Source organism: Microcaecilia unicolor, chromosome 8, assembly GCF_901765095.1.
Source record: "Microcaecilia unicolor chromosome 8, aMicUni1.1, whole genome shotgun sequence".
In the NCBI taxonomy this organism is placed as follows: domain Eukaryota; kingdom Metazoa; phylum Chordata; class Amphibia; order Gymnophiona; family Siphonopidae; genus Microcaecilia; species Microcaecilia unicolor.
In genome coordinates, this window is record NC_044038.1 from 155,165,777 (window position 1) to 155,190,318 (window position 24,542).

Sequence of the window (24,542 nt, forward strand, 5' to 3'; positions counted from 1 at the left end):
GCAAGACTTAAGTGAAACGCTCTGGAAAGGAAGACCTCACTATCGGAGCTAAAACAATTGAGCAAGAAAGAATGGGTCAGACTTCAAGGGTGATGTGGGAGACTGAAACTGGTCCACAGATTTCTTAAAATTTGTGCTACTCAAGAAGGTGCCCACCAGTCCCTGAATAAAGTGTTCACATATTTTCACACAATACTTTCTGTTAAATAATCAAAATATATCCTTTTCATCCAAGTTATTTATTCAATGATGTTAGCATCTATTTATATGTTGAGTATACACTGTGCTAAAATACAGAGCACTATCTTTCTTTCATAGAATCTCAAGCTCCTGCAGCTTCCTCTTTCAATACTACTAAAAAACCAGGTTTTCATTGAAAAATATGAATAAACCTATATTTGCTATAAATTTGCATTTCGTCTTGGTGTTTTTTTTTATTTATGTCAGAAGGCATGGCAAGCTATTGGATGGCATGTTTTGTGGGACTAGGGAAAAGGGAGAGGAATGAAAGGAGAAGCTCAGTAGAAGTATTTGAGTCCTGGAGTAGGCAGTAGAGATTAAGGTATGAATATTAGAAGATAACCAGGAAAACTAAGCTGACTTGAATATTTTACTACCAATTAATAATAATTAACACAAGTGATCAGCCCTTAGATCTTGGGATGTCATGTGTCTAGGACTATGATTAGAACAGTAATATAATCTATGCACACATCCATAGAAAAACAAAATACTTTTAGCTGTATCACAAGATAGACAAAAAAATTACAAGGTTTGTATTGTGTAAGTATGACTTTTGTTCACTTATCAAACACCAGTTACCCTTAATATTTTTGTTTTTATTCTTATGGTGCTAATAAAATAAAGACCAATATGAAAATGGCAACAGTTAATCTAATGATTTAATCCAAGAAGAGATTTGCTCATGAGAGAAATGCTGGACCACCCTCCACCTTTTAACCAGAGAGCTCCTTCTTAAGGAGGCAAACAGATCCAATATTTTGCTTGAATTCTAGGCTACTAGATTCCCTCACCACTTTCCCAAGTCATCTTCTCATACTTAATATTGCAATGAATGAATATTTTTCAAGTCTTTAACCAAAAAGATTAACTGAGTGCACACTAGTGGTCAGATATAGGGAGTGAGAAGGGGACAGATCAATGAACAATTGACAGGCTACATGGGCCCAACAGTTCTTATTGGCTGCCATATTCCAGGTGTGTATGTCACTCTACTGAGCAGGTCCTTGTTTAGCTCAAACCTCAAGAGAAATTAATGAAAAATGCAATTCTAAGACTGTTAAAAAAAAAAAAAAAAAAAAAGCAGTGAATACTACCTTGGATCAGATAATACAAATGCCATAATAAAATGAGACAGAATTCTGAAATTATAAGATACACAAAAAGCAAAAAAAAAAACTACTTGCTTCCTTTCTAAGTAAAATATTTATAACTCAAAACCAACAGCCCAAATCCCTGACAGCATTACATGTACAAACACAGGGAAAATCCAATGGGTCCATTTCAAGAACCAGCCAGGTAGAATATTGGAACACACGGGTTTTGCTTTAAAAACAAAAGCAGAACAATTCAAAAATTTTCCACTGAAAAAAATCAAAGTTCGTTTCATTTTACAACATGAATTTTAAACAAGTACTATTACATCCACATCCTTCAGAATACAAATGATCTATGGAAGGGTGCCACAGTGATGCTGGACTAATTGGAACCTTAACGGCTTTTGAGATTTCTTTAACAACACAAATTCAGCATGTGGCGGCGAAGGAAGCTGAATACATGGCAACGTTCAGAAGTGTAACAATATTCTATCAACGTAGAGCTGTTAAGATTGATTTTCAGGGCCAAACGAGAAACTGCATGATAAAACTAATGCCATTACAGATGCTTCCTTCACGAATGGCCAATGCCGTCATTTCCTTTACACTTTTTTTTTTTTAATGGCATACTAATGATGGAATACAATGACAGTAATTCTGACTTTTACACTTAAAATGAACTTCAGTATAGTACAAAACTGTTTATACTGCCATTGTTTAAGGGTATAAAGAAAACATATTCTGATGTAAAGACAAATGGAATTTTAACACTGTATGGCTTGTTCCTTCAGCAGCAAGCCACCTATTATTCTTTCCCCATGCTGAGAATGAAATAAATCAGAGTACAAAAATGTTGTTTTTAAAAACTACAGCTAAAGATGGACCACAATTGCTCCTATTCTTGTGCAGCCTCCAGGAAACCAAGTTACTGGCTCTATCCAGTCCTTCTGCAGTACATTTGGCTACCACAGTAACCGTCCAACATAATGAATCAGCAGTTGACAAGAGAAGAGAGCATTAGGCACTGCCATGTTTGCCCGCGTGAGCACCCATTCTTTGTGGGTCTTGAGAAGGATAGTGGATGGGGCCTGGGGCTCTCAAGAAGGGAGGGGGTGGATGAGAGCCCATCGCATGGAACAAGTGTGACCCAAAACCTGAAAAGAGAAGTAAAGAGAGACATTAAAAGTCCAAGTCCTTTGATATATACTTTTGCTGGTTTTCCCACTAACAGAACAATGACAGATAAGCTTTAAACCACAGCAGAGTACTAATAAGTAATCAGCAGGCAAGTTCAGGTCAGTTTAGAAGTCATGAACATATCAGAAAAAGAAAAGCAACAGAAACAAGTTACTATATCACAAAACCAGAAAACATGAAATTCTAGTATACAAATTGAATAGAAGCTACCAGAGAACACCACTGAGGAATAAGGTGGCAGAAAGTTCATAACCCAGCATCAAACTACATACACAATGACTGAGGCCAGCAATCATCTGCTTAAAAGCATTTTTGATATGTTGTGTCCTAATATACCTCAATATCAAAATGCCAGGTTATTCTAATTTTGAGGTGCATTCAAGACATATCATTTCCTTTAATAAGGTCTTTATCTGAACTTGGTGGAAGGGAAAATGAATTCTCCCTGCAATTCCCATCGTCTTCCTTTTTACTGTTATGAAGAAGATCCAAACCTACTTGCCTCCAAAACCAGAGAACTACTACTACTACTTAACATTTCTAAAGCGCTACTAGGGTTACGCAGCGCTGTACAATTTAACATGGAAGAACTAGGGAAGCCAGGGTTCAGATTCCATGGTTGCGTCTTGTTATCATCACTTAACCGTCCGCTGTCTCAGCTACAAACTTAGGAGAGGCTCCTGCACAGTTCAATTGCCTGTGCGGAGATATCCGTCAATATTCAGCAGCATTAGCCACCTAAGCCATAACCAGCTATTCAGTGGGCAGTTCGAAGGTGGCGTCAGTCAGAGTCAGCACTTAAACAGTTAAGTGCTGATATTCAGCCCCTAACTGGTTAAGGCAGCCAGCCAAATAGGACTGTATAAATAGCGGTCCTATTTTTGACCAGTTTGACTTGACCGGTTAAGGCTAATATCATCACTTAGCTAGTTAAATGCCAGCAGCCCGCATATACCGAGATAGTCAATGCCAGAGACCAGACATGGTCCAGCACTGAATATTCTGGCAAAAAGTTGGTGGCAGCAAAAAAAGAAAAAAAAAAAAAAGCCTATTTACTATCACCAGCTAAATATTTACTCCTTAGATTGCAAGCACTCTGGGGACAGTAAAATATCTTCCGTCCCTAAATGCACCTCACCCTACTATTGAAAAAGCTGTGAGCCAAATACAACATATACTCCCTTGTCAGTTTTCCTCCCATTCTGAGAGGAATACAATAAATCATGGACCACAGTACTGAAGCATCCACTTATGATTCAACACACAACTAGCACAACACTTTAATTCTTTGTGAAAGTGGTAATTAGATCAAAGATTTCACCCTGCTTCTTTTGTAAAAGAAAAAACAAACAAACCCACATTTAGAAAGGTTACCTGGAGGGGGAGGAACAATCCCAGGTGGTGGCGGTAATGCAATATTGATTACAGCTGAAGGGCCACTTGGTGTCAGATTAAAGTAGTTGGAAGAAGATTCTTCTTCTGTTGATGGAGGTGGGGGCAGAGCTGCAGAAGGGGCAAGAGAAGTGTTATTTTTGCGGTGCTGGGAAAAAAGGGAGGGGGGGAGAGGAGAGGAGATGCCAGCAGCCTTCACTAGGCTCATAGCTTGGCAAAGTTTTACAAAACAAAAAGTAACCGACCTTCCCCACAAGCCCACCTGGAAAACAAAAATCAACATATCACTGCATTGCCCCTATTTTATTCAAATTAAAAAGGTCAAGGAATAAACTATCACAGAGGTAAAATAAGTTCTGCTTTGAAAGGCATCATTTTTCTGCAATTGTGAAGGAGAAATTAGGTCTTACCTGATAATTTTCTTTCCATGTCCTTCCCACTATCTTAATCTCCTCCAAAAACAGGTCCCCTTTTTGCACATGCTCTACTGGACATTCCTCAGTTTGAGAACCTAAGCAATCAGGCAGGGCAGTTCATCTCCATGACAAATTTGGACCACTGTAAAATCTTCCCCTAGGGGGAATTTCATCCTCCTACAGGTACATTTCTATGACTCCTCCTTGTACTCCCAAGAGCCCCTCCCCCATGTCCAGGGAATGAGCCAACCCCACTTATTCCATTTCCCCCTGTTAATTCTCAAGAACAATCCTGAGATGCTTAATCACCGATGGTCTCTTTGGTATGATGCAAGTACTACGGGTGAGCCATTAGCAGTAAATCTGTGAGAATGAGATCACACTTCACATAACCTGGCTTAGGAATGAGATTAATTATTACTGTCATAGTATGTGCAAAACCAACCATTTTGGAGAGACTGCCATAGGAAACAGAGCTCCAGGGCTGCTGGATTTCCACCTGCATTTAATAAAAACATCCCATGCATCAACAGTACAGACTCTGGGGAGAAACCCTGTTTCACAAGTCGCCAACTCCATAGGATCCGGAGCAGCTATATGCAAAGGAGGGGACCTATCCTGTACCAGCTCCGATGCTGCTGAATTCAAGTTGACACTGGTTCCTGTCACGATTGGGCCCCCTGCCATTTTGGAGCTCAGCTTTGCACTAGCTACGCGGCCCACCACACCCTCTCATGGTGATGATCATTCTGCTGGATACCCTGTGGGAACTGCCATGGTGCAATCCTCTTCACACTGACTGCATCGGTCATTTGCTGTAACGCTGCCCCGGCAGCTTTCAGAGCAGGCAGTGCCAACTCAGCTCCCCTTGCACCGCTATCCACATAGTTTTGTGTGACTCCAGGAGCACACCAAGAACTGCTGGCAGCAACAATTCAAGCCCCCTCTCCCTTTAAGGAAGCCTCACCAGTTCTCCAGCTGCCCAAGATCCAGACTTACTGACAAACAGCACTGCCCATTCTTTATTTTCTGTGCCTTGGTTTTTTTTTTTTTTTTTAACAAAAGGACCAAGGTACAGGCAGACCAAACACCACCCTGAGGCAATCTGGTCTGGGGTTTGGTGGGGAGGAACCTGTGATAAAAAGCTGTAGCACCCTAAGCTTAGGAAACATCTTCCCCAACCTCTGACAGCCTTCTGTTGGAGGGAAGGGAGGGGTTTGCCTTTGTTTTGATCTGTATAAATTTAGGTTATGTTGTGTTTCACCTTACCAAGGCCTACCCAACCAGAACTTCATAAGATAGTCTCACCTTCCATCTGCTGGAGACTGAAAAACACTGACTGACTGGGGACTGCACTGGATACTTACAGAGTGAAGTCTGTGGTTCTTGGTATCCATCTGCTGGCAAGAAAGGATATGTCTGGGCTGGTCTGGAGGAACACTAAGGAATCCCTATTTTGCCCTGGGATTTGTTTCCTTCAAAAATAATTTTCTCCCCATTATAAAAACTTAAGTTACTCTACAAGTGGCCTCCTGACCTGTGCAGAGTTTTGCAATTCCTGGTACTTGAGCGGTTTTCCTTTGCCTGACAAGACTGAAGGGGTTAAACCTGCATTTAACCCAAAATGGAGGCATTTCTGCCTTTCAAGAAATTTCAATATTTTCTGGGCACATTTTAAAGTCATTTAATACTACTGGTCAGGAAGTTAGTGTGGATCTGCAGCACCAGCTCCAGAGAGTCCTAGCTCATAATTTACCAGAAATCCAAGCCTCACTAAGGGATCAAGATCATGTTCCATTTCTGAACAGCATCTTGGGCACAAAATGTTACCAAAGTTTCCACAGGTACTAGCTACTTATACAGTGAACACTACTCAGCCTTTACTGTCATACATGTTTTCAAGTTGGCTTTATAGCAGTTTTTAGCTCCTATGTCTCAGATAAACTAAAAATAAAAATGCAGGTACTTTTAAACTGTTGATTCTTAGCTTTTGTGGGCGTCTCTATTCTTAGACTACATCAGGGAACAGTACATGAAGTGGGCACTTGCTCAGCAGTAAGCAGCAAGACGCCAGTGTAGGAGCCCCAGCACAAGCAAGGCCCCAGTACTGCTTGGCAAGAGCTTCCCAGAGACAACCTCAAGTTTGTGGTAGAGAAGTATAAGGTACATAAGTATTGCTATACTGGGACAGACCAAAGCTCCATCAAGCCTAGCATCCTATTTCTAACAGTGACCAATCCAGGTCAAATACCTGGCAAGATCCCCCCAAAAATAAAAAACATTTTATGCTGCTTATACCAGAAATAAGGTGTTACATGATGATTTCAAAGCTTAATTTGAACAGCTTCTAGAAAAAGCAAAAACAAAAGAAAAACTGCTAATATACTGTGAAGTTTAATTTGCCATTTAAAATACCACTAATCGTCTCCCCTGCTGAACAGATTTGCAGTGAATTTAAATAAAATGGTTATTACTGATGACATCCATAAAGGAAAAAATGGCTTTCTACATCAAATAGATTATATAATGAACAAGACTCTCTGAAAAGATAATAAATTTAAGAAATTTGAGCCTGGGTAAAAAGAATAGATGTGGAAGTATTTTCTTACCGCCTGGTAGTCCAGGGACAGGTTCTAGCTTTATACTAGAATCTGTTGTGCCTTCTCTTTCCTTCTCCTTTCCCCTAGCTGCTTGAGACCTGAAACCAAAACAATAAAAACACTCTTTGGCTGCCAAAAACCAAGTCTCTGTAGAACAGGGTTAAACAACTTAAAGACCTGTAGGCTAGGGCTCAGACTGTCAGAAATTGCTATGTGGTCCAACAACTGTTTTAGTGTTTTTATTGATTGTATGTATGTTTTTTTTTTGTTACCAGCTTTGGGCAAAGGCAGGATATAAAATAACAGAGGTACTGATGATGGGGGAGGAAAGAGTAGGAAAAAAAAAAGAAAGACAATGTAATGACCACAGAGCCCAGTGACTGAGGCCAGTGGCTGAAATGAGAACAAAGAATTAGGTTAAAGAATGGACTTGATATACCACCTTTCTGTGGTTTTCACAACTACATTCAAAGCAGTTTACATAGTACATATAGGTACTTATTTGTACCCAGGGCAATGGAGAGTTAAGTGACTTGCCCAGAGTCATAAGGAGTTGCAGTGGGAATCAAACCCAGTTCCCCATGATCAAAGTCTGATGCACTAACCACCAGACTATTCCTCCACTCAAATTAAGGTGACCTCTTCCTCCTCATGTAAAAAAGGCTGGACACCCTGCAAGTACAGTAAGATAAAAAAAGGTTCGGCAAAGTATAAAGTCATAATTTCAATGGACGCCATCCCTTTCTACTTTGGACAACAAATATGTAGTTCTATTTTGGATTTGATTTTTAACTTCTTTCCTTTTAAATATGATCTCACTTGCTATTCTATTTACTGTTGATGTTATGTAATGTTCTTTGCTAGGAGATTTGTATCTGTGAATAAAAAAAAGATTTGGAAGCAAAAAAAAAGGGCCAAAGATGACCAATCATCTACGACTTACCTTCCCCACTTAACGTTGAGCCTTCGCCCATTAACAATCAGCTTGTTGAAGGATTTCTCTGCTGCAACTTCCGCTGCCTGTCTTGTTGCGAACTGAATGAAAGCACACTGCTGCCTTTGTACTACAGTTATGGTACGGATCTCACCGAACTGGTAAAAATGGTTCCTGCATGGCAAAAAGTGAAGATAGGAACTTAGAGACAGAACATTTAAGATGTCAGTCAAACACAGATTTAACCCTGTCCAAGCGTGGATAAAACAAGCTGAATACATTTCTGTAGCAGAAGTCAAAGTATGAATTTTTAAAAACTTGATTCTTTGTTTTCAGTTTGTGTTGTACCTTTTGTGATTTTAATGTAAACCATTCTGTAACTTTTTTTTTTAGAAGCAGCAATTAACGTGTAATGAAATAAAAATTAAGAAAGACTCATAAGGGGAAATTAAATCTTATCAGTTAATTTTCTTTTCTTGGGTCCTTCCAAAGAAGTACAAATGTGTGGATATATGCCCTCCTGCCAGCAGGTGGAGACTGAGAACTACCGCCTTCTGACATCACTAAGTATTCTGTAGAGCCCTCTGTCCACCAGTATTTACTTAAAGTACTAACAAGGTAACATTCCCCTCATGACCAAGGGATAAACAATCAGACAACTCAGAAATAATTAACTTGAGCAATCCAGAAGAGTATTAACAGATGGAAGGGAGAAAACCAAAATCTACCCCAAAAAAACACTTCACTAACAATCTGGGCGGGTTCTGATTGGTCTGGAGGGACTCAAGGAAAGAACATCAGCAGATCTAATTTCCCCTTCCTCATCATCCCCTGCAGACCAGTACAGATGCCTGCCCATAACAAGGCCTGCCTTCAGGTCATGTGTATTTTCAAAACTGGAGGAATGTTATTGAGGGTGACAAATGCATTCACAGCTGACTGACCAACTCACTGACTACAGCATTTGTCTGTGCCTCTCATCTTGAGAAACAGAACGACCATTTCCAGCCATAAACTCAACAACCACAACTTTGTTCTGAGACCAACAGAAAGACTCCAAAAACACTGAGAAAAGGAGGAGCAAATTCTAAGGCATACCCCTTGCATAAAACTTCAAGCATCCATTGAGTCAAGGTTATTTGGACCCATCTCTGGTAAAACTGCTGTAACCTCCTACCTACTGTAGGGACCAGAGCATGGGTCTCCAAAACCTCAATGTGCCTCCCAAGGGCCTCTGCATCTAATGGATCTGACTCCCTCCCAGCCACATCTGTGACCACTCCAAAAGGACTGGCTCCAGCCACAAAACAGGAACTCTACATACCATTCACTCTCTCAGGCCTATACCTCCATGACTATCTGAGGAAAACAACTGGATGGCCTAGGATGATTCTCTTGAAGTCTAGAGACCTTGGTGTCCCCCTGTCCCCCAAACTCTTAACCAACTTTTCTAGATCCTCACCAAATAGTCTCCCCTTGAAGATAAAGGTCATGGACATGCCTCTGGCTCAATCAAAGCAGTTTTGTACTCGGGGCAATGGAAGATTAAGTAACTCCCCCTGGGTCACAAGGAGCTGCAGTAACAACTGAACCCAGTTCCTCAGCCCACTGCACTAACATCCACAGACTAATTTTAAGTCATGAATGTCGCCACACAGCCACCAAAGTCATACCCAGATATGGTCATACAGCATATCCGCAAGAAAGGCAGATCCTATCTCCAACCGATCAACTTCAGAGCCCTCTGGCAATTGCTCTGTTCAACAGAAACATGCTCGGGCCACATAGCCCCCCATATACTGCTGTCTAAAGTGCCAAGGCCATCATCTCAAAGGCCTGCTTCAACAGGATTTCCAGAAAGAGACTCCAGGTGCGTTCTGGTTTGTGCCAAGGTTCACTTCAAAATACTGACACTCAACAGTGAAGCAACTAGCCGACAGGAGACAAATTAAAAAAGAACCCTATCCCAGACCTATCCCCCCTTCCCATCTCCGATACTCATTAACATAATACTGGACCCGGAGCCACTACTGATCCCAATAGGTCAAAGACCAGCCGAAAATACATAACACACACAAGACCAGAACACCAGATTCCATAACAAAGAACAAAGCCCTATCATGCACCCTATCGAACACGGCCTACTAGCAGCCCAAAGTGAATACCATTACTCCTAGCAATCTACTCCTTATCACTGATCCAATTAACACTAACCACCCTACTCGCAGAAAGTAACATCATCCCCATACTACATAATCATCAAAGACTGACCAGATACACCACACCTCACCAAACCGACAATAACCAAAACGAAGAACACCAATATGCAGACAACCCCAACAGAAGAGAAAGAAACTTCATAAACTCACATTAACAAAGAAACAACTACTAACAAAAATCCATACACCACCACCAAACATAGAAGACCCATACCAAAAAATTCAAGTGGATTACATCAACGCCAGATCCGTAGTAAACAAAACAACCATAACAGACTGGATCACATCAGAAAACCTCGATCTACTTTTCATCTCGGAAACCTGGATCCAAGATCAAAAGGACCCTATAATCCTAGCCCTTTGCCCTCCAGGATACAAAATCGCTCACTGGACCAGAAAGGAGAAGAGAGGCAGAGGCATAGCACTAATCTATAGATCCCACTTTACCGCCGAAACCACTGCCAAGTCCATAACAACCCAACTTGAAATTGCCTCAATCAGAATCCACAACAAAACCCTGCTTGATCACCTGAACTGTGTTGTTTTATAGACCACCAGGTAAATGGAATGAAGGCAAGACAAACTTCACGGACTTTATCTCAAACACTTGTGCAACTAACTGCAATATTCTATTATTAGGAGACATTAACCTCCACCTAGAAGGCCCCAAATTCAACCAACACACGAGAATGTAAGGAGTTCCTCCACTTATGGGATCTCAAATGGCCACAAATGCAAGCAACCCATGTAAAAGGGCACACACTCGACCTCATCTCACACAAACTGTCAACAGACCAGAACCTAATAACAACAGACATTAAATGGACAGAAACACCATGGACCGATCACTACAAACCTATCCCTAAAATGGCGGAAGAAGGGTTCATACTGCACACAAGAACACACAACCAACAGCACAAGAGGCCAAATAGATCCGAAAACATTCTAGCAACAGATATACAATAACGAATGGACAGCACAAACGGACTCCACATACTACCTCACAGAATGGGATAAAAGATGCAGAAGCATACTAGACCAAATAGCACCCTTACGAACAAGAACCTCACGTAGGCATAACTCTATACCATGGTTCAACGATGAACTGAAAACACTAAACACACAATCTAGGAAACTCAAACGAGCATGGGAAAAAATAAAAAATGAACACACACTCAATGCATGGAAACAAATACAAAGAAAATACAAATACGCTATAAGACTGACCAGAAGGTCATACTACAAAACTAAAATAGGGCCAGATTACAAAGACACGAAAAAAAATATACCAACACGTGAACAAACTACTAGACACCACAGTGGCCACTACAACCAATACAGACATCCCATCTGCAGACAAACTTGCTAAATACTTCAATGAAAAAATTGCAAACTTACGCAACACGCTACCTCAGGACAAAACCGATATTGAAAACTTCATCAATGGTCTGGACACAACCCGTGAAAAATACCCAGCTGACCGAACTTGGTCAAACTTCGCTTTCCTCACCACCGAAACAGTCACCCAGGTGATCAAAACGTTCGCCAACACCCACTGTAAATTGGACACCTGTCCCAGCTACCTAATAAAATCCGCCCCTGACCGCTTCATAGCAGACCTCACATCCCACCTAAATTACGTGCTCCAACAAGGTCTCTTCCCTAAGGAAAATGGCAACATCCTACTCACCCCAATACCAAAAGATACAAGAAAAACAGAAACAAAACCACCAACTACCTCCCAGTAGCATCTATCCCATTGGTAATCAAACTGATGGAAAGCATGATAACCAAATAACTTAATGATTATATAAACTCAATACTACACAAATCACAATCAGGATTTTGCCCCCTCCATAGCACTGAAACAGTACTAATTACTCTCCTAGCCAAATTCAAGCAGGAAATAGCAACAGGAAAAAGCATACTTCTCCTCCAATTTGACATGTCTAGCGCATTCGACATGGTAAACCATAATATACTACTAAGACTCCTAGAGTACTTCGAGATCAGAGGAAATTCACTTACTTGGATTAAGGGTTTCCTGACCACTGGAACATACCAAGTGAAAGCAAACAACCATATCATTACCGTGGAAAGCAGACTGCGGCATACCTCAAGGATCACCACTATCACCGATCCTTTTTAACCTAATGATGACCCCACTAGCCAAGTCTTTATCCGACCACGGCATTAACCCTTTCATCTATGAGGACGATGTCATAATATACATCCCTTACAAACAAGATCTGACAGAAATCACCAACGAAATTAAGCTTAGCTTGAACATCATGGACTCGTGGGCAAACGCATTTCAACTAAAACAACACAGAAAAAACACACTGTCTCATCCTCTCATCCCAATTCAACGAGAACCCCAGAAATATAAACATTCCAGACTACACCCTCCCCATCTCAGACAGCCTGAAAATCTTCAGCGTTACAATCGACCGCAACCTTATACTAGAGAGCCAAGTGAAATCTACAACAAAGAAAATGTTCCACTCAATGTGGAAACTCAAAACGCAGGAAACCATTCTTCCCAAGAGAAACATTTCACAACCTGATACAATCAATGGTACTAACCCATGTAGACTACTGCAATGAAATTTATGCGGGATGCAAAGAACAACTCATAAAGAAACTTCAGACCGTTCAGCAGCCAGGCTTATATTTGGAAAAACGTGATACGAAATCGCCAACCCCCTCCGAGAAAAATTGCACTGGCTCCCAATTGCTTTCAAAATCTGTACTCTGGTTCACAAAATTATCTACGGTGAGGCCCCAGGATACATGACAGACCTCATCGACCTGCCAATCAGAAATACAACCAGATCAACACGAACATATCTAAACCTCCATTACCCAAGCTGCAAGGGACTCAAATACAAATCAACCTATGCATCCAACTTTTCCTACATTAAGCACACAACTATGGAACGCTCTACCAAAAGCCGTGAAAACAACGTATAACCACCTAAACTTCCGGAAATCACTAAAAACTTACCTGTTCAAAAAGGCATACCCAACCGACCCAACTTAAATGCCTGAACCCTGCAACACCACAAAACCAAAGCACGTAATGGACATAACATAACTCTTCCCCTCTACGATTCCCTAATGTATCTTCTCCACACGAACCTCATTCTACCACTATATCACTGTGTAACTGTTTATACCGGAGTTGGCGAATGCCACACTGAGCCTGCAATTAGGTGGGAAAATGCGGGATACAAATGTAACAAATAAATAAATAAATAAATACAGCAACCTTGTGGATCTTCTAAAGCTGTCTTCTACTTCCATAGGAAATTTTCTTCTTGGTGGCTAGAAACTTGAGCATCCACTTTCAGAATGTGCAAGCCTTCCTTTTCCTCTGGCAGAATAGGCTAGAGCCCTTTCATGGAGTGCCCCACTTTAAACCACAGGCTGTCCCATTCCTTAGTTATATTCCTGTGCATAAGTTTCTTGATCTCCTCTGAAGTTCTGAGGGCCGAAAAAAACCTGGTCTATCAGAGAGGGCATTTCTTTCCTGTGGGAAGATCCATATCACAAGCACTTCCTTCCACGGGAGAATCTCTTCCTCCATCAAGAAATTCCTTCTGGGTCTCAGTCCAATCCCCAACCAGCTCCAGGGACCCCTTGAAAGACACAGAGGCTATGCCCTCCAAATCTTCCTCTTTAAGGTGAACCTTGGCCTCTTCACTGCCCTGGCATTAGAGAAAAACCCCGGTCCATTCCGTTGTGCCCTAAAGGTGCCAAGTCCCTCTTCATGCAAAATATGTGGTGCATTAATAGGATAAATTTTGGGGAAAACATTTCTGCATCATCTGACCCCTGCTGGAGTTTCCTCACCCTGAGAAAATACTAGCTGTCAGAAGGCTGCACAAGATACTTGTAAAGTGATGTCACAAGCCAGTAATTCTCAGTCTCCACCTGCTGGAAGGAGAGCATATACCCAACGTCTGGACTGATCCGGAGGGATGAGGAAAGAAACATAGAAAAATGAAGACAGATAATCATCAAATGGCTTATTCAGTCTGCCCAGGCATATGAAGTTAGTCATATGTTCAGAAAAAAAAATTCAGCAGTATTTTGAAAGATCTAGAAATGCAATGAACAAGGTGCCGCTATACCTTTTCAATGAGAAACGGGACAAGGAGGACTAGCAAGATTCTAAGGGGCCCTGTTTACTAAGCCGTGCTGTAGGTGCACAAACGTTTTAGTATGCGCTAAAAATTAACGCACGCTAAAGAGTTAGCATGCCTTTAGAACGGCTTAGTAAACAAGGCCCTAAGTGTTTTATAATATCTAATACGTTTTACATGTGGTAATAATAATACAGATTAAAAGTTAATATGAAATGTTTTATTGTAATCCAACTTAAGACTGTTGAAATGTGGTATAAGCTAAATTTAATAAAATTCGGTCATTAAATGCAACCAGGACACAAGCACCACAGCATCTATTAATGATTCCAAGCAGGGCATTTTTACATCATACAACTTTAGAATGAAATTATAGATAACAATTACAGATACTCACCTAAGCTCTGTCTCACTTATGGTATCTCCTAGTCCCCCAACATATAAAGTAGTGATAGCCTTATCGTCAGGCGGGTCCAGACGAGGCATAGTAGATGCCCGCTTCAAAAGCTTATCTGCCACAGGATCATTGATACCATAGTAACGATCCTTAATGTTCTGATCAGCCAAGGGGTCATCGGGATCTGTTGGCTTTTCATGTCTGTAAAAATACAACAAAGAACATTTAAAATAATTGTGAGTAGTTAGTCCCCTTTTCTGGGATCCCCGACATGAGTGCATAGTGCACATGTCAATACATTGCAGATGTAGAAGGGAGTGGTGGGGGCAGTGGGTTTTTCAGGGGAAAAGGTTGGTTTCATTGGAGATAGAGATACATGAGGTAGTGGAGCTTCTATAGAGTAGAGCTGTTCATGTTGATGCTCTTAAAACTGATTGAGATTCTTCTTATACAACTGTAAGTTAAAAAATTTACTTTTATAGCGATATTGTTTTGTATAAGAATCTCAGCGCATAAAGATTGTTTTTGTTTACAGGTACAAAGCCTGCTTGTTCTTATGATTCCTTCCCATTTTTTGGAGAAGCTCTTATAAAATTTTGAGTGGGATTTAAAGGTCCCTTTTTTCTAGTCTTGGTAAGACCAACATTCATCATAGGATTTCAAAAATAAATAGTTGCTCTAGTATGTTTTAAATAAATTGTTTTAAAAACTATTGGTTAATGTGGGATGTATCATGACTTTTGCTGTCCATTCACCATACACATTTGTCTCAAGGCCATGAACACAGGGCCTTTCCTTCTCTATCCTCATCCCCTAAAACGATTCTCTATTACTGGCCCTATTTCAAAGAGCTCAAAATAGTCCTGTAACTAGCTTGGCTTAAACAAGCAGCAAAAGCCAAAAAGAAGGGGCACCACAACAATCCCAATCATTCTGAATGTCAAAATAGGAAAAACGCAATTCCAGGTTCTTGGCCAAATGAGACCGTTCAGCCTGTGCTGCTCCAAAGTGTGGGTACTATGAGCAATGGTACTCAATTCAGACCACTGATGCAAATATATTTAATGAATATTCAATAGAGATCCCGAAAACCAGAACTATGTTCCATAGGACAGGAAGGTATCTAACCAGTAAAGTCTTTGAACATCAGAGAAATATTTAAGAAAGTGGTCTACAGATTAATAGCTATCATTGAGATTAACAATTATGTGAAAGGTGTGGAACCAAGTTTTTGCTAGGTTATCCATGAAGACAACACACAGAAAGAAAATGACAGAATATTCTCTGAAAGAGCTGGAGGTTTCCCACAGCAAAAACCAGCAAGGCTTTACAGATGAGCAAAAAAAGGTCATGTACCACCATGCAGAGGGTCTTCACCACAGATCGTCTGGGGATGCTGCAAAGACAGCATTTACAGCCCAATGAGACAGGGTTCCACAAGTAACCCCGAGGCATGGCTGACCTAAGGACCATCACTGCAATGACCAATACAGGGATTGCTGGAGAGTACATTAAAATAGGGGCGCAATTCCTGGGCAGCTGAGAATGAAGATTACATTACCAGGATCCAAGCATTAGTTCTGAATGAACTGAAATAAATATATATATATATATTTTTTTTTTTTGGGGGGGGGGGGGGGGTGAAGAGAATTACTATACTCCCTCCCCACCCATTAAAAACTGCGTGCTAACAGACACTTGTTTCATTATTTAAAGCATTTTTCAAAAAGGGTCATATAAAAGACTAGGTACTGAAAAAAAAAAAAGGTAAAAATCAGTAAAAGCACATTTTATTTAAAAAAAAATTTGTAATTTTGTATTTTATGGATTAGCTCAAAGCTGTCCTTTTTAACGTCTGTGTTTCTGATACAAGCCTTGAATATTCTGCAGTTTTAAGATGTTTTTGGCCTTGGCATTAACTAAACATTAATTTTAGCCTTGTCGGCTGGATAATAAACTTAACATGGAAATGAGACAACTTTTTAAAATTATTTTGACCTAATAGTTTCTTCCCAGTATCTGGTGCCATAAGCCTTCCTCTCTAATTGCTTGGGTTTACTCATGTTTTATATCCCCTCCCAACTATAGTCTCGTTTTTACAGCAAATCCTAGCCTCACACCATACACAAAGGCTATTCTTAGAGCTGCGCAATAACAGGCCCAAAATTCAGCCATTAAGCATTACTGCTACTTGATATCAATCCCCCCCACATACTTCACAGGTGCTGTGAATATGCATACATATTTTACAATCCTGATAAAATGCTTTTACTCAAGAGGTAACCATCTTATGTAGATCAATATCTAAGGATTCCCAATTAAGAATCCAATTTACACACACACTGCAGTGATACCAGCTGTGGATACACTGTGCTTTAGTGTCTATTGGATTTGTTTGTCTGAATTCTCATGTTTGAATTAGTCTTCATTAGTGCACTGTGGCACCTTTAAGGATCTGGACTGTGCTTATGTTTGTTGGATCTTTTGAACATATGACTCTATATTGTGTATGTTCATCAAGAGTTCTTATCTTTTGACCCCTGATGCAGGTGTAGACATGCCGAAACACAGTCCATGTCGGGTCAACTTATTAAAGAACTCTTTGTTTGTTCCAGTCTTGGAGGCTCTTTTGTGCTTTTTTTTTCTATTACCTTACCTATAGGGACATTCCTCTCCTCTCTTACACTCCCCTTTCACCCAAAAAGAGCAGATGTGAGGTCGGTTGCGTTTGTAGTACGGAGTGGTCCGAGCCAGTTTAAGAAGCATATCACTACTAGAAGTGGCTTTTCCTAGCGCCCCCGCTGGTCTTGTCCCATCTGAGTTCTGGATCTAAACAAAAACAATATAAAAATGAAGGTACGTTAATAGCACAATAAATTATGAAGCGATATGAATGATGAACACAATCTTTTGTTATTAAGGGAATAAGGGGAAGGGGATGGAATCTGATATACCACCTTTCTGCAGTTACAATCAAAGCGGTTTACATATAAGGTACTTATTTTGTACCTGGGGCAACAGACGGTTAAGTGACTTGTCCAGAGTCACAAGGAGCTGCAGTGAGAATTGAACTCGATTCCCTTGGTTCTCAGACCATTGCACTAACGATTAGGCTACATCTTTACAAACTACAACACTCTATACCTTTATAACTTAACTAGCTGTTGGCCCTCATTTTAAGAAAGGGAATAAGAAAATGTTTGTATTTCTACCTCTCGCTCCATATTCTGGGTGTAATATTCTTTGTTGACATCTGATTTTGGCATGTCATCTTTCAAGGAGAGACCAGCATCCCTGACTTGAATAGGTAAACCTAAATACAAACAGAACAACGTAAAATGAAAAAAAAATGTGGAACAGGAAAAAAAAAAAAAGATTAGATTTTTTTTTATAGTTGGTTGTGAATCCCTATTTGTTAGTGTAACTTACATAGCGGCTCATTTTCAAAGCACTCAGACTTACAAAATTCCATAGGTTACTATGAGGGACATTTTCAATATGACGTCTACGTCTGACTTTGGACCATTTTCTCAAAACCTCCAGAATCCGAATAGCAAATATAGTCATTTTCAAAACAACATCTTTTTTTTTTTTTTTTTTTTTTAAATGGCCACTTGCTAAATATGTTTGTGCTCTGTGCGTTTATCTTTTTTGGTCCATTTTTGAAAAAAAAACAAAAAAAAAAACCTAAAAGTCCAAGTGAAAAATGCACAAAATCAAGCCACTGGGATGTAGGAGAGCCAGCATTCCTAGTACACTGGCCACACAGACATCCCAGGAGAGCAATGGAGCACCCTAGTGGGCACTGCAGTAGACTTCACGTAAAAGCTCCTAGGTACACATCTCACCTTTGGTCCCTTATATTGTATGGGGAGACTTCCAACCCCCCCCCCCCCAAAAAAAAAAACAACTTACTGTACCCCACTACAATAGCCCTTATGGCTGCAGGTGTCACCTATATGTGGTTACAGTAGGTTTTTGGTGGGTTTTGGAGGGCTCACACTTTCCACCACATGTGGAACAGGTAGAGTGGGATATGGGCCTGGGTCCCCTTCTCTACAGTGCACTACACAGACCACTAGGCTACTCTAGGGACCTGCTTGCTGCCCTAACAGGAATAGCTATAACATCGGAGGCTGTCATAGAGGCTGGTATGTACAGTTTTGTTTGGGGTTTTTTCACATTTTTGAGGGGTGGGAGGAGGTCATTGACCACTGGGGCAGTAATGGGGGAGGGTCATTCTTTTATTCCTCCAGTGGTCATCTGATCATTTAGGACACCTTTTTGGAGCTTAGTCGTTATTAGAACAGGTCTAGCTCAAAAAAGCCTTAGTTTTAGTCTTGGACGTTTTTCAGCCATATTGAAACAAAATGAAAACGCCCAGGTCTTAGGAATGCCCAAATCCTGCCCTTAACACACCGCCTTGATATTTGGACACGCTGCAGTCCATCCAGTCTGCCCAACAGTCAGACATTATCAATGCATGATTAAACCAAGAATTAATGTGATATAAAACATGTATTTGTTTTATATCACATTAATTCTTTGGCATTTCTGGGACATAGATCGTAGAAGTACACATGGCACTGTCCTTACAACTATTTGAGTTGCCATCAAACCCACTCTGTCTTGTCATTTGTGGGACACAGACTGTAAAAGTCTGCCCGGTACTGTCTTCACATTCCAGCTGCAATGCTGAAGTTGCTGTTGAAGCCCTTTCCAGCCTATTCTAAACCGGATTACCATATATGGGACACAGACCATACAAGTCTGCCTGGCTCCGGCCTTAGTTCTTCACAGCAGAAGTCACCATCTAAGCACAATTCGGCACATCCACACACATGCAGTCATTTAAGTTTTTTATTTTTTTAAAAATAAATACCATCCATTTTCTACTTAAGAGATCCACTGTATTCATCCCATGCCTTTTTTGAATTCCGTCACCATTTTTGTCTCTACCACCTCCCTCAGGGCAATCCAGGTACTTACCACCCTCTCCATGAAAAATAACTTATTGATATTACTTTTAAGTCTACCACCCTGCAACCTCAATTCATGCCCTCTGTTTTTACCATTTCCACTTCTCTGGAAAAGATTTATTTCTATACGAATACCTTTCCAGTATTTAAATGTCTATATTTTATCTCCCTGTCCCTTCTTTCCTCTAGGGTATACATATTCAGTCTTCCAGTTTCTTCTCGTATGTCTTTTGTCGCTAGCCCCATACCATTTTTGTCGCCTTCCTCTGAACCACTTCAAAGTCTTTTTACATCCTTAGCAAGATACAGCCCCTAAAACTGAACACAATACTACAGGCGGGGGCCTCACCAATGTCTTGCACAGGAGCATCAACACCTCCTTTCTTCTGCTGCTTACACCTCTCTCTATACAGCCTAGCATCCTTCTGGCTACGGCCACAAGTTTGTCACACTGTTTCATCACTTTCAGATCCTCCAACATCACCCCTCTCCCTGTCTGTGCATATCAGCCTCTCACCTCCCAAGAGGCATGGCTCCCTTGGATTTCTACTCCCCAAATGCATCATTCTGCACTTTCTTTCCATTACATTCTGCCAAACTGACCATTCTTCTAACTTTTGTTGATCCTTTTTCATGTTTTCCACTCCATCCAGAGTGTCCACTCTGATACACATGAAGCAGATGGATGCAAAGATTAAATTAGGGCATGCTGCAGATGTGTCCATTTTAGTCTGAGGGAGAGCAATGCTGTGTTACTCTAAAAACGGACTAAGTCGCTTATCCTTCAACTTCAGATAACTGGACATCAGGCTCTAAAAAAGGGACAACTAGAGATACTCTAACAGGTGAATTTTTCACTCAATCACTATCACTTTATTCTCTGAACTGCTTCCATTTGAGCTCTGTGCTCTTATGAGAGGATTATGTTATATATATTTAAAGAACCACGGAAAGAACAAACTCTTTACTTCCATTCAAAGCCACCAAAATATGGGGCAAAATGAATGAGAAAGCCAAAGTACTCACCATATTCCAGATCTAGTAAGCAGGTCTGGCACACATTCTTCAGCTTACTACACGTCTGACATACTTCAGTCTTCTTAAAGCGCATACGAACACCAGGGCACCAACGAAACACAGTAAAAGGTCGGGCACAGATCTAATGGGAAAATCAGGAAAAAGTTACAAAGTAACACAGAACTCCAACCACAGAGCAATTTAAGATTTGATTTTAAAGATTAATATGTTTTCTCTGTACTCTAACCTTTAGCTATGGTCATTTTCTAAATTGTTATAAAAAAAGGTAAATATACAGAAAATGTCAGGGCAGCCTATTCCAGTAATCTATTTTAAAATAAAGACAACCTAAATCTTCTGAGTTTGAAAGCTTCCAAAATACTAGTACGCAATAAAACTGTCCCTATCCAGGAAATGATTACAAATGAAAGCATAACCAAGCACAGGAAGAATTTTTGTCCTAACTCCACAGGGTTAGTTAACCCACTAGGAAGAAACAGCAGGATAACAACTGTAAAAGGGGACTTCAGTTATTCTAATGGGCTTACTGATTTTTCCACTAGAATATGATAACCTCTTGTGATAGTTGGTGCCTGCAAAGCTTATGCCTCAAATCTGAAACCCCATAAAGCAGAGCATATGCAAGGGAAACACAAAAGAAACTAAGCCGAACTGCTAACTAGTAGTTTGCCAAAGCCAACATTTTTATGTTTCGTGCAACAGTGAGTGACCTTACCTTGCATTCTTTCCCATATTTCTCTTTTGTCTGAAATGGGAAAAAAATATTGGTTAGTGGTCCCAGTTAAGTAGTGGTGCCATTTGCTCTACCATATTTCCTTCACATAAAGTCCCATCCCATCTTGTACATAAGAACATAAACAGTTGCCCTACAGAGTCAGACAAAGGGTCTATCTAACCTGTTTCCAACAATGACCCGTCCAGGTCACAAGTATCTGGCAGAGTCCCAATAAGCAGCAAGATTCCTTGCTGCTTAACACCAGGGATAAGCAGTGGCTTTCCCCGGGTCTACCTTAATAGCATAAAACCTTTTCTAACCTTTTTTAAGCCCAACCACATTAACTGCTTTTACCACTTGCTCTGGCAATCAGTTGATAAATTTGAGAACTGTGCTATTTTTAAAAGGGCCAGCTGGCAAAGAAAAAAAAAATCTTGCTCTGCTCTCCTCAACTCATTTTTAAAATAAAGTGCCCTCTAATTTATCACTACTTGGAGTGACTATTAAGATGTCTTTACAAGTAAAAAACCTGGGATTTTAAAACTCTTCTTGCAATAGTCACAGTTTCAATTTTCACAGCATTTGCTTCTTATAGTAAACACTGTTTACCTTCACTTGTACTTGGAACCTGAAAAGAGAGCAACTGGGATATTGGATAACTTGTTTTCTTTTCAGGTTCAAGTACAAGTGAAGGTAAGCAGTGTTTACTATAAGAAGCGAATGCTGTGAAAATTGAAACTGTGACTATTGCAAGAAGATTTTTTAAAAGCAGTCCAAGCTATGATTTTGGGAAGTTTGGACTACTGCAATATTGTCTACTTGGTGTTACCTAATTCTTCTGTATAGTCACTTCCAAGTAGCACATAACTCTGCATTGAGATTATTGTTTGGATTGTGCAGGACAGAGCACGTGACAGTCCATCTTTTGTATAAGCTGTTACTGCTTACATGCTTTCGCTTAAACACCATGAATTTTACTAAAATTTGTCTATTTGAAGCAAGCTGTGACATGGTATGTGCTGATGCATGCGTTGCAGCATGACCAGCACAACCTTTAGTACCTGCCTTAAAACACTTCCATTTGGATTTAACTAAAACTGGTGCATTTTCCGTTATAGCACCAGTGGAGTGGAATAAGCTGCCTTTGCATTTAAAGGTTGAATCCTGGCTTACTTATTTTAAAAGGACTTTGAGGGATTATTTGTTTGGCATATTTTGCACCTTCCTGATTTTGTTCAACAAACTTAAGGACTTACTTTAAGCTGAGACTTTGCTGCTGCATATGGTTATTTCACTGTTTGAATTTGACTTTGTTTGTGATTTTATGATGTATGTCTTTTGTATTTTCCACCTTGGATATATTATTACATTAAAATTTCACTACTATAGTCATTGGTTCCATCCTAGCTAGAACAAGTAAGCAAACGTCTGGCACACAGTGGCATGATAGTCTGTAACACACACCTGTCCATATCTCAGTATCACCACATCAATCTAGTACTGATCAGTAGCTTTCCAGATTAGGAAAAAAAATTGACATAATAAAAGATGAAAATAGAAAGCAAAGATTTACATGAACTACAGATGAAGGTTATACTACATCGACTCAGCCTTCACTTTCAAGAAACTTGTTTCCACACAGAAAACTAATACTGTGTGTTTTTTTTTTCTTATTCAATGAAAGCATAAAATGATCATACCATTCTGATGTATGGATTTTCTCCAAGACATGTCTGACACAGAATAGGAAAGTCCTGCACCAAAGCACAGCCTTAGTTAGAACAAAAAAATGATTAGGTCTTTTAACTACATTTATGCCTCACATACAAAATTTATATTTTGGGTTCAATCTGTATATATTAAAGGAAATTACAACATAGCTGCGTTCAAAGCAAATAGCACAAACAGTAATTTTACTGCATATGTGTACAATAACACAGTAAACAACATATAAAGGCCGCTGGATTCATCCAGCCTTTTGTCCAAAGAAAACTGCAACATGGTACAAATGTACCACTTATGTATTATGTCAATATGGAACTTAAAAAAGTGAATGTTCTTTTTAGTATATTTCAGATAACTGAACATAGAAAAACTTCACAAAAGAAGATTCAATAATAATGGTACTACCAATTACAGTGAGGTTAGCCACCACGATTCAGTTACAACGCAAAATCAGTTGCTGCAATTTTGTTTTCTAAAGCTACCTCTTTCTTCTCCTTCCACCTAATTCTGTGCTTCCTCCAAGCGGAGGGCCACAACAAAGCCTTGAGTGTATTCAAAAAAATCAAATGAAAAGATTCCTGTCTGCATGGTATTTTACAAATTGTTTCCACTCTCAACACTACAGTATAGTGCAGTGATCGAGTCGTAAGAAAGCGCCAACCCCCCTCCAGAAACCTGCAGGTCCCGACAGTAAGTACCAGGACAAACGAGAATGGAAAGGGTGAACCCATTTTACCACAACTTCCAGAACTGCTCATTATAAAGCGAGAACGTCGCCTCCCGTCTCTTGCGCGGGGAAACGACCAAATTCCCACTCCCCCGTTCTTTCCCCACCGCACAATTATTCCACAACATCCCCGTACCGCATCCTCCCAGTTCTGTCTGTTATACGTGTTCGAGCCAAGCGACGTCGCCATCTTGCTAACCCCAGCGCTGGTGCCGGTGCACCTGCGCACTCCATCACCCTATAGTCAGCTAACGAGAGTCCAGAACAAGCGGAAGTGATTCTGTGCCCGCATCCCATCATGCACTGTGCGCGTCTGCGTGGCTTCAAGGAGGTTTGGACGAAGTGGCGTCAACACGTTGAAGCCAATTAGGTTAATCTCTATTTCCACTCCCCCGGGCAGCCGTCATCCAATACAAACAAAGCAAGCAAGCCTATCTATCAGCTGCTTCATCCTGGTTGTCGTTTTTTATTGTTGGTGGCATTTTTATTTAATCTCACTTATATATTTTTTTTATTTAATCTCACTTATATTTTCAAACATGCTGGCTTCTACCCCATAGGGATATACACAGAGAAAGCATCAGTTTCATCTGTTAGCGTACTAATTCATTCTACATTTAAATCATTGTCATTTGGAGGGGCTGGCTATAGGGACTCCCTGTATTCGTGCAGAGATGTTTTCACCTCAAGGGCAGTGGTGTGCTGGTAAATTTTTAAC

At 40.3% G+C, this 24,542-nt stretch overlaps 1 protein-coding gene across 1 annotated transcript; it reads right to left on the bottom strand.

The window, feature by feature from the left end:
* Nucleotides 1-1,427: 1,427 nt before the first annotated feature.
* RBM22 (RNA binding motif protein 22) lies at nucleotides 1,428-24,076 on the bottom strand. The gene is made up of 11 exons (XM_030211983.1): nucleotides 23,961-24,076; nucleotides 23,073-23,126; nucleotides 21,373-21,402; nucleotides 20,646-20,778; nucleotides 17,853-17,953; nucleotides 17,297-17,469; nucleotides 14,641-14,841; nucleotides 7,886-8,050; nucleotides 6,952-7,040; nucleotides 3,909-4,037; nucleotides 1,428-2,491 (listed from the first exon to the last, which is right to left on the bottom strand). Exons 1-11 carry the CDS (start codon nucleotides 24,012-24,014, stop codon nucleotides 2,355-2,357), a joined length of 1,266 nt encoding a protein of 421 aa, XP_030067843.1. The 5' UTR covers nucleotides 24,015-24,076; the 3' UTR covers nucleotides 1,428-2,354.
* Between the last annotated feature and the right edge of the window lie 466 nt (nucleotides 24,077-24,542).

Bases quoted from the DNA above. Each gene is read 5' to 3' on its own strand.
- RBM22 (XM_030211983.1), bottom strand. From the start codon at position 24,014: ATGGCGACGTCGCTTGGCTCGAACACGTATAACAGACAGAACTGGGAG. The intron at 17,470-17,852 runs GTAGAAATACAA...GTTTTTGTTTAG, and splicing joins CCCAGAATATGGAGCGAGAG to ATCCAGAACTCAGATGGGAC. The intron at 4,038-6,951 runs GTAAGAAAATAC...CCCCTTCTGCAG, and splicing joins TGTCCCTGGACTACCAGGCG to CTCTGCCCCCACCTCCATCA.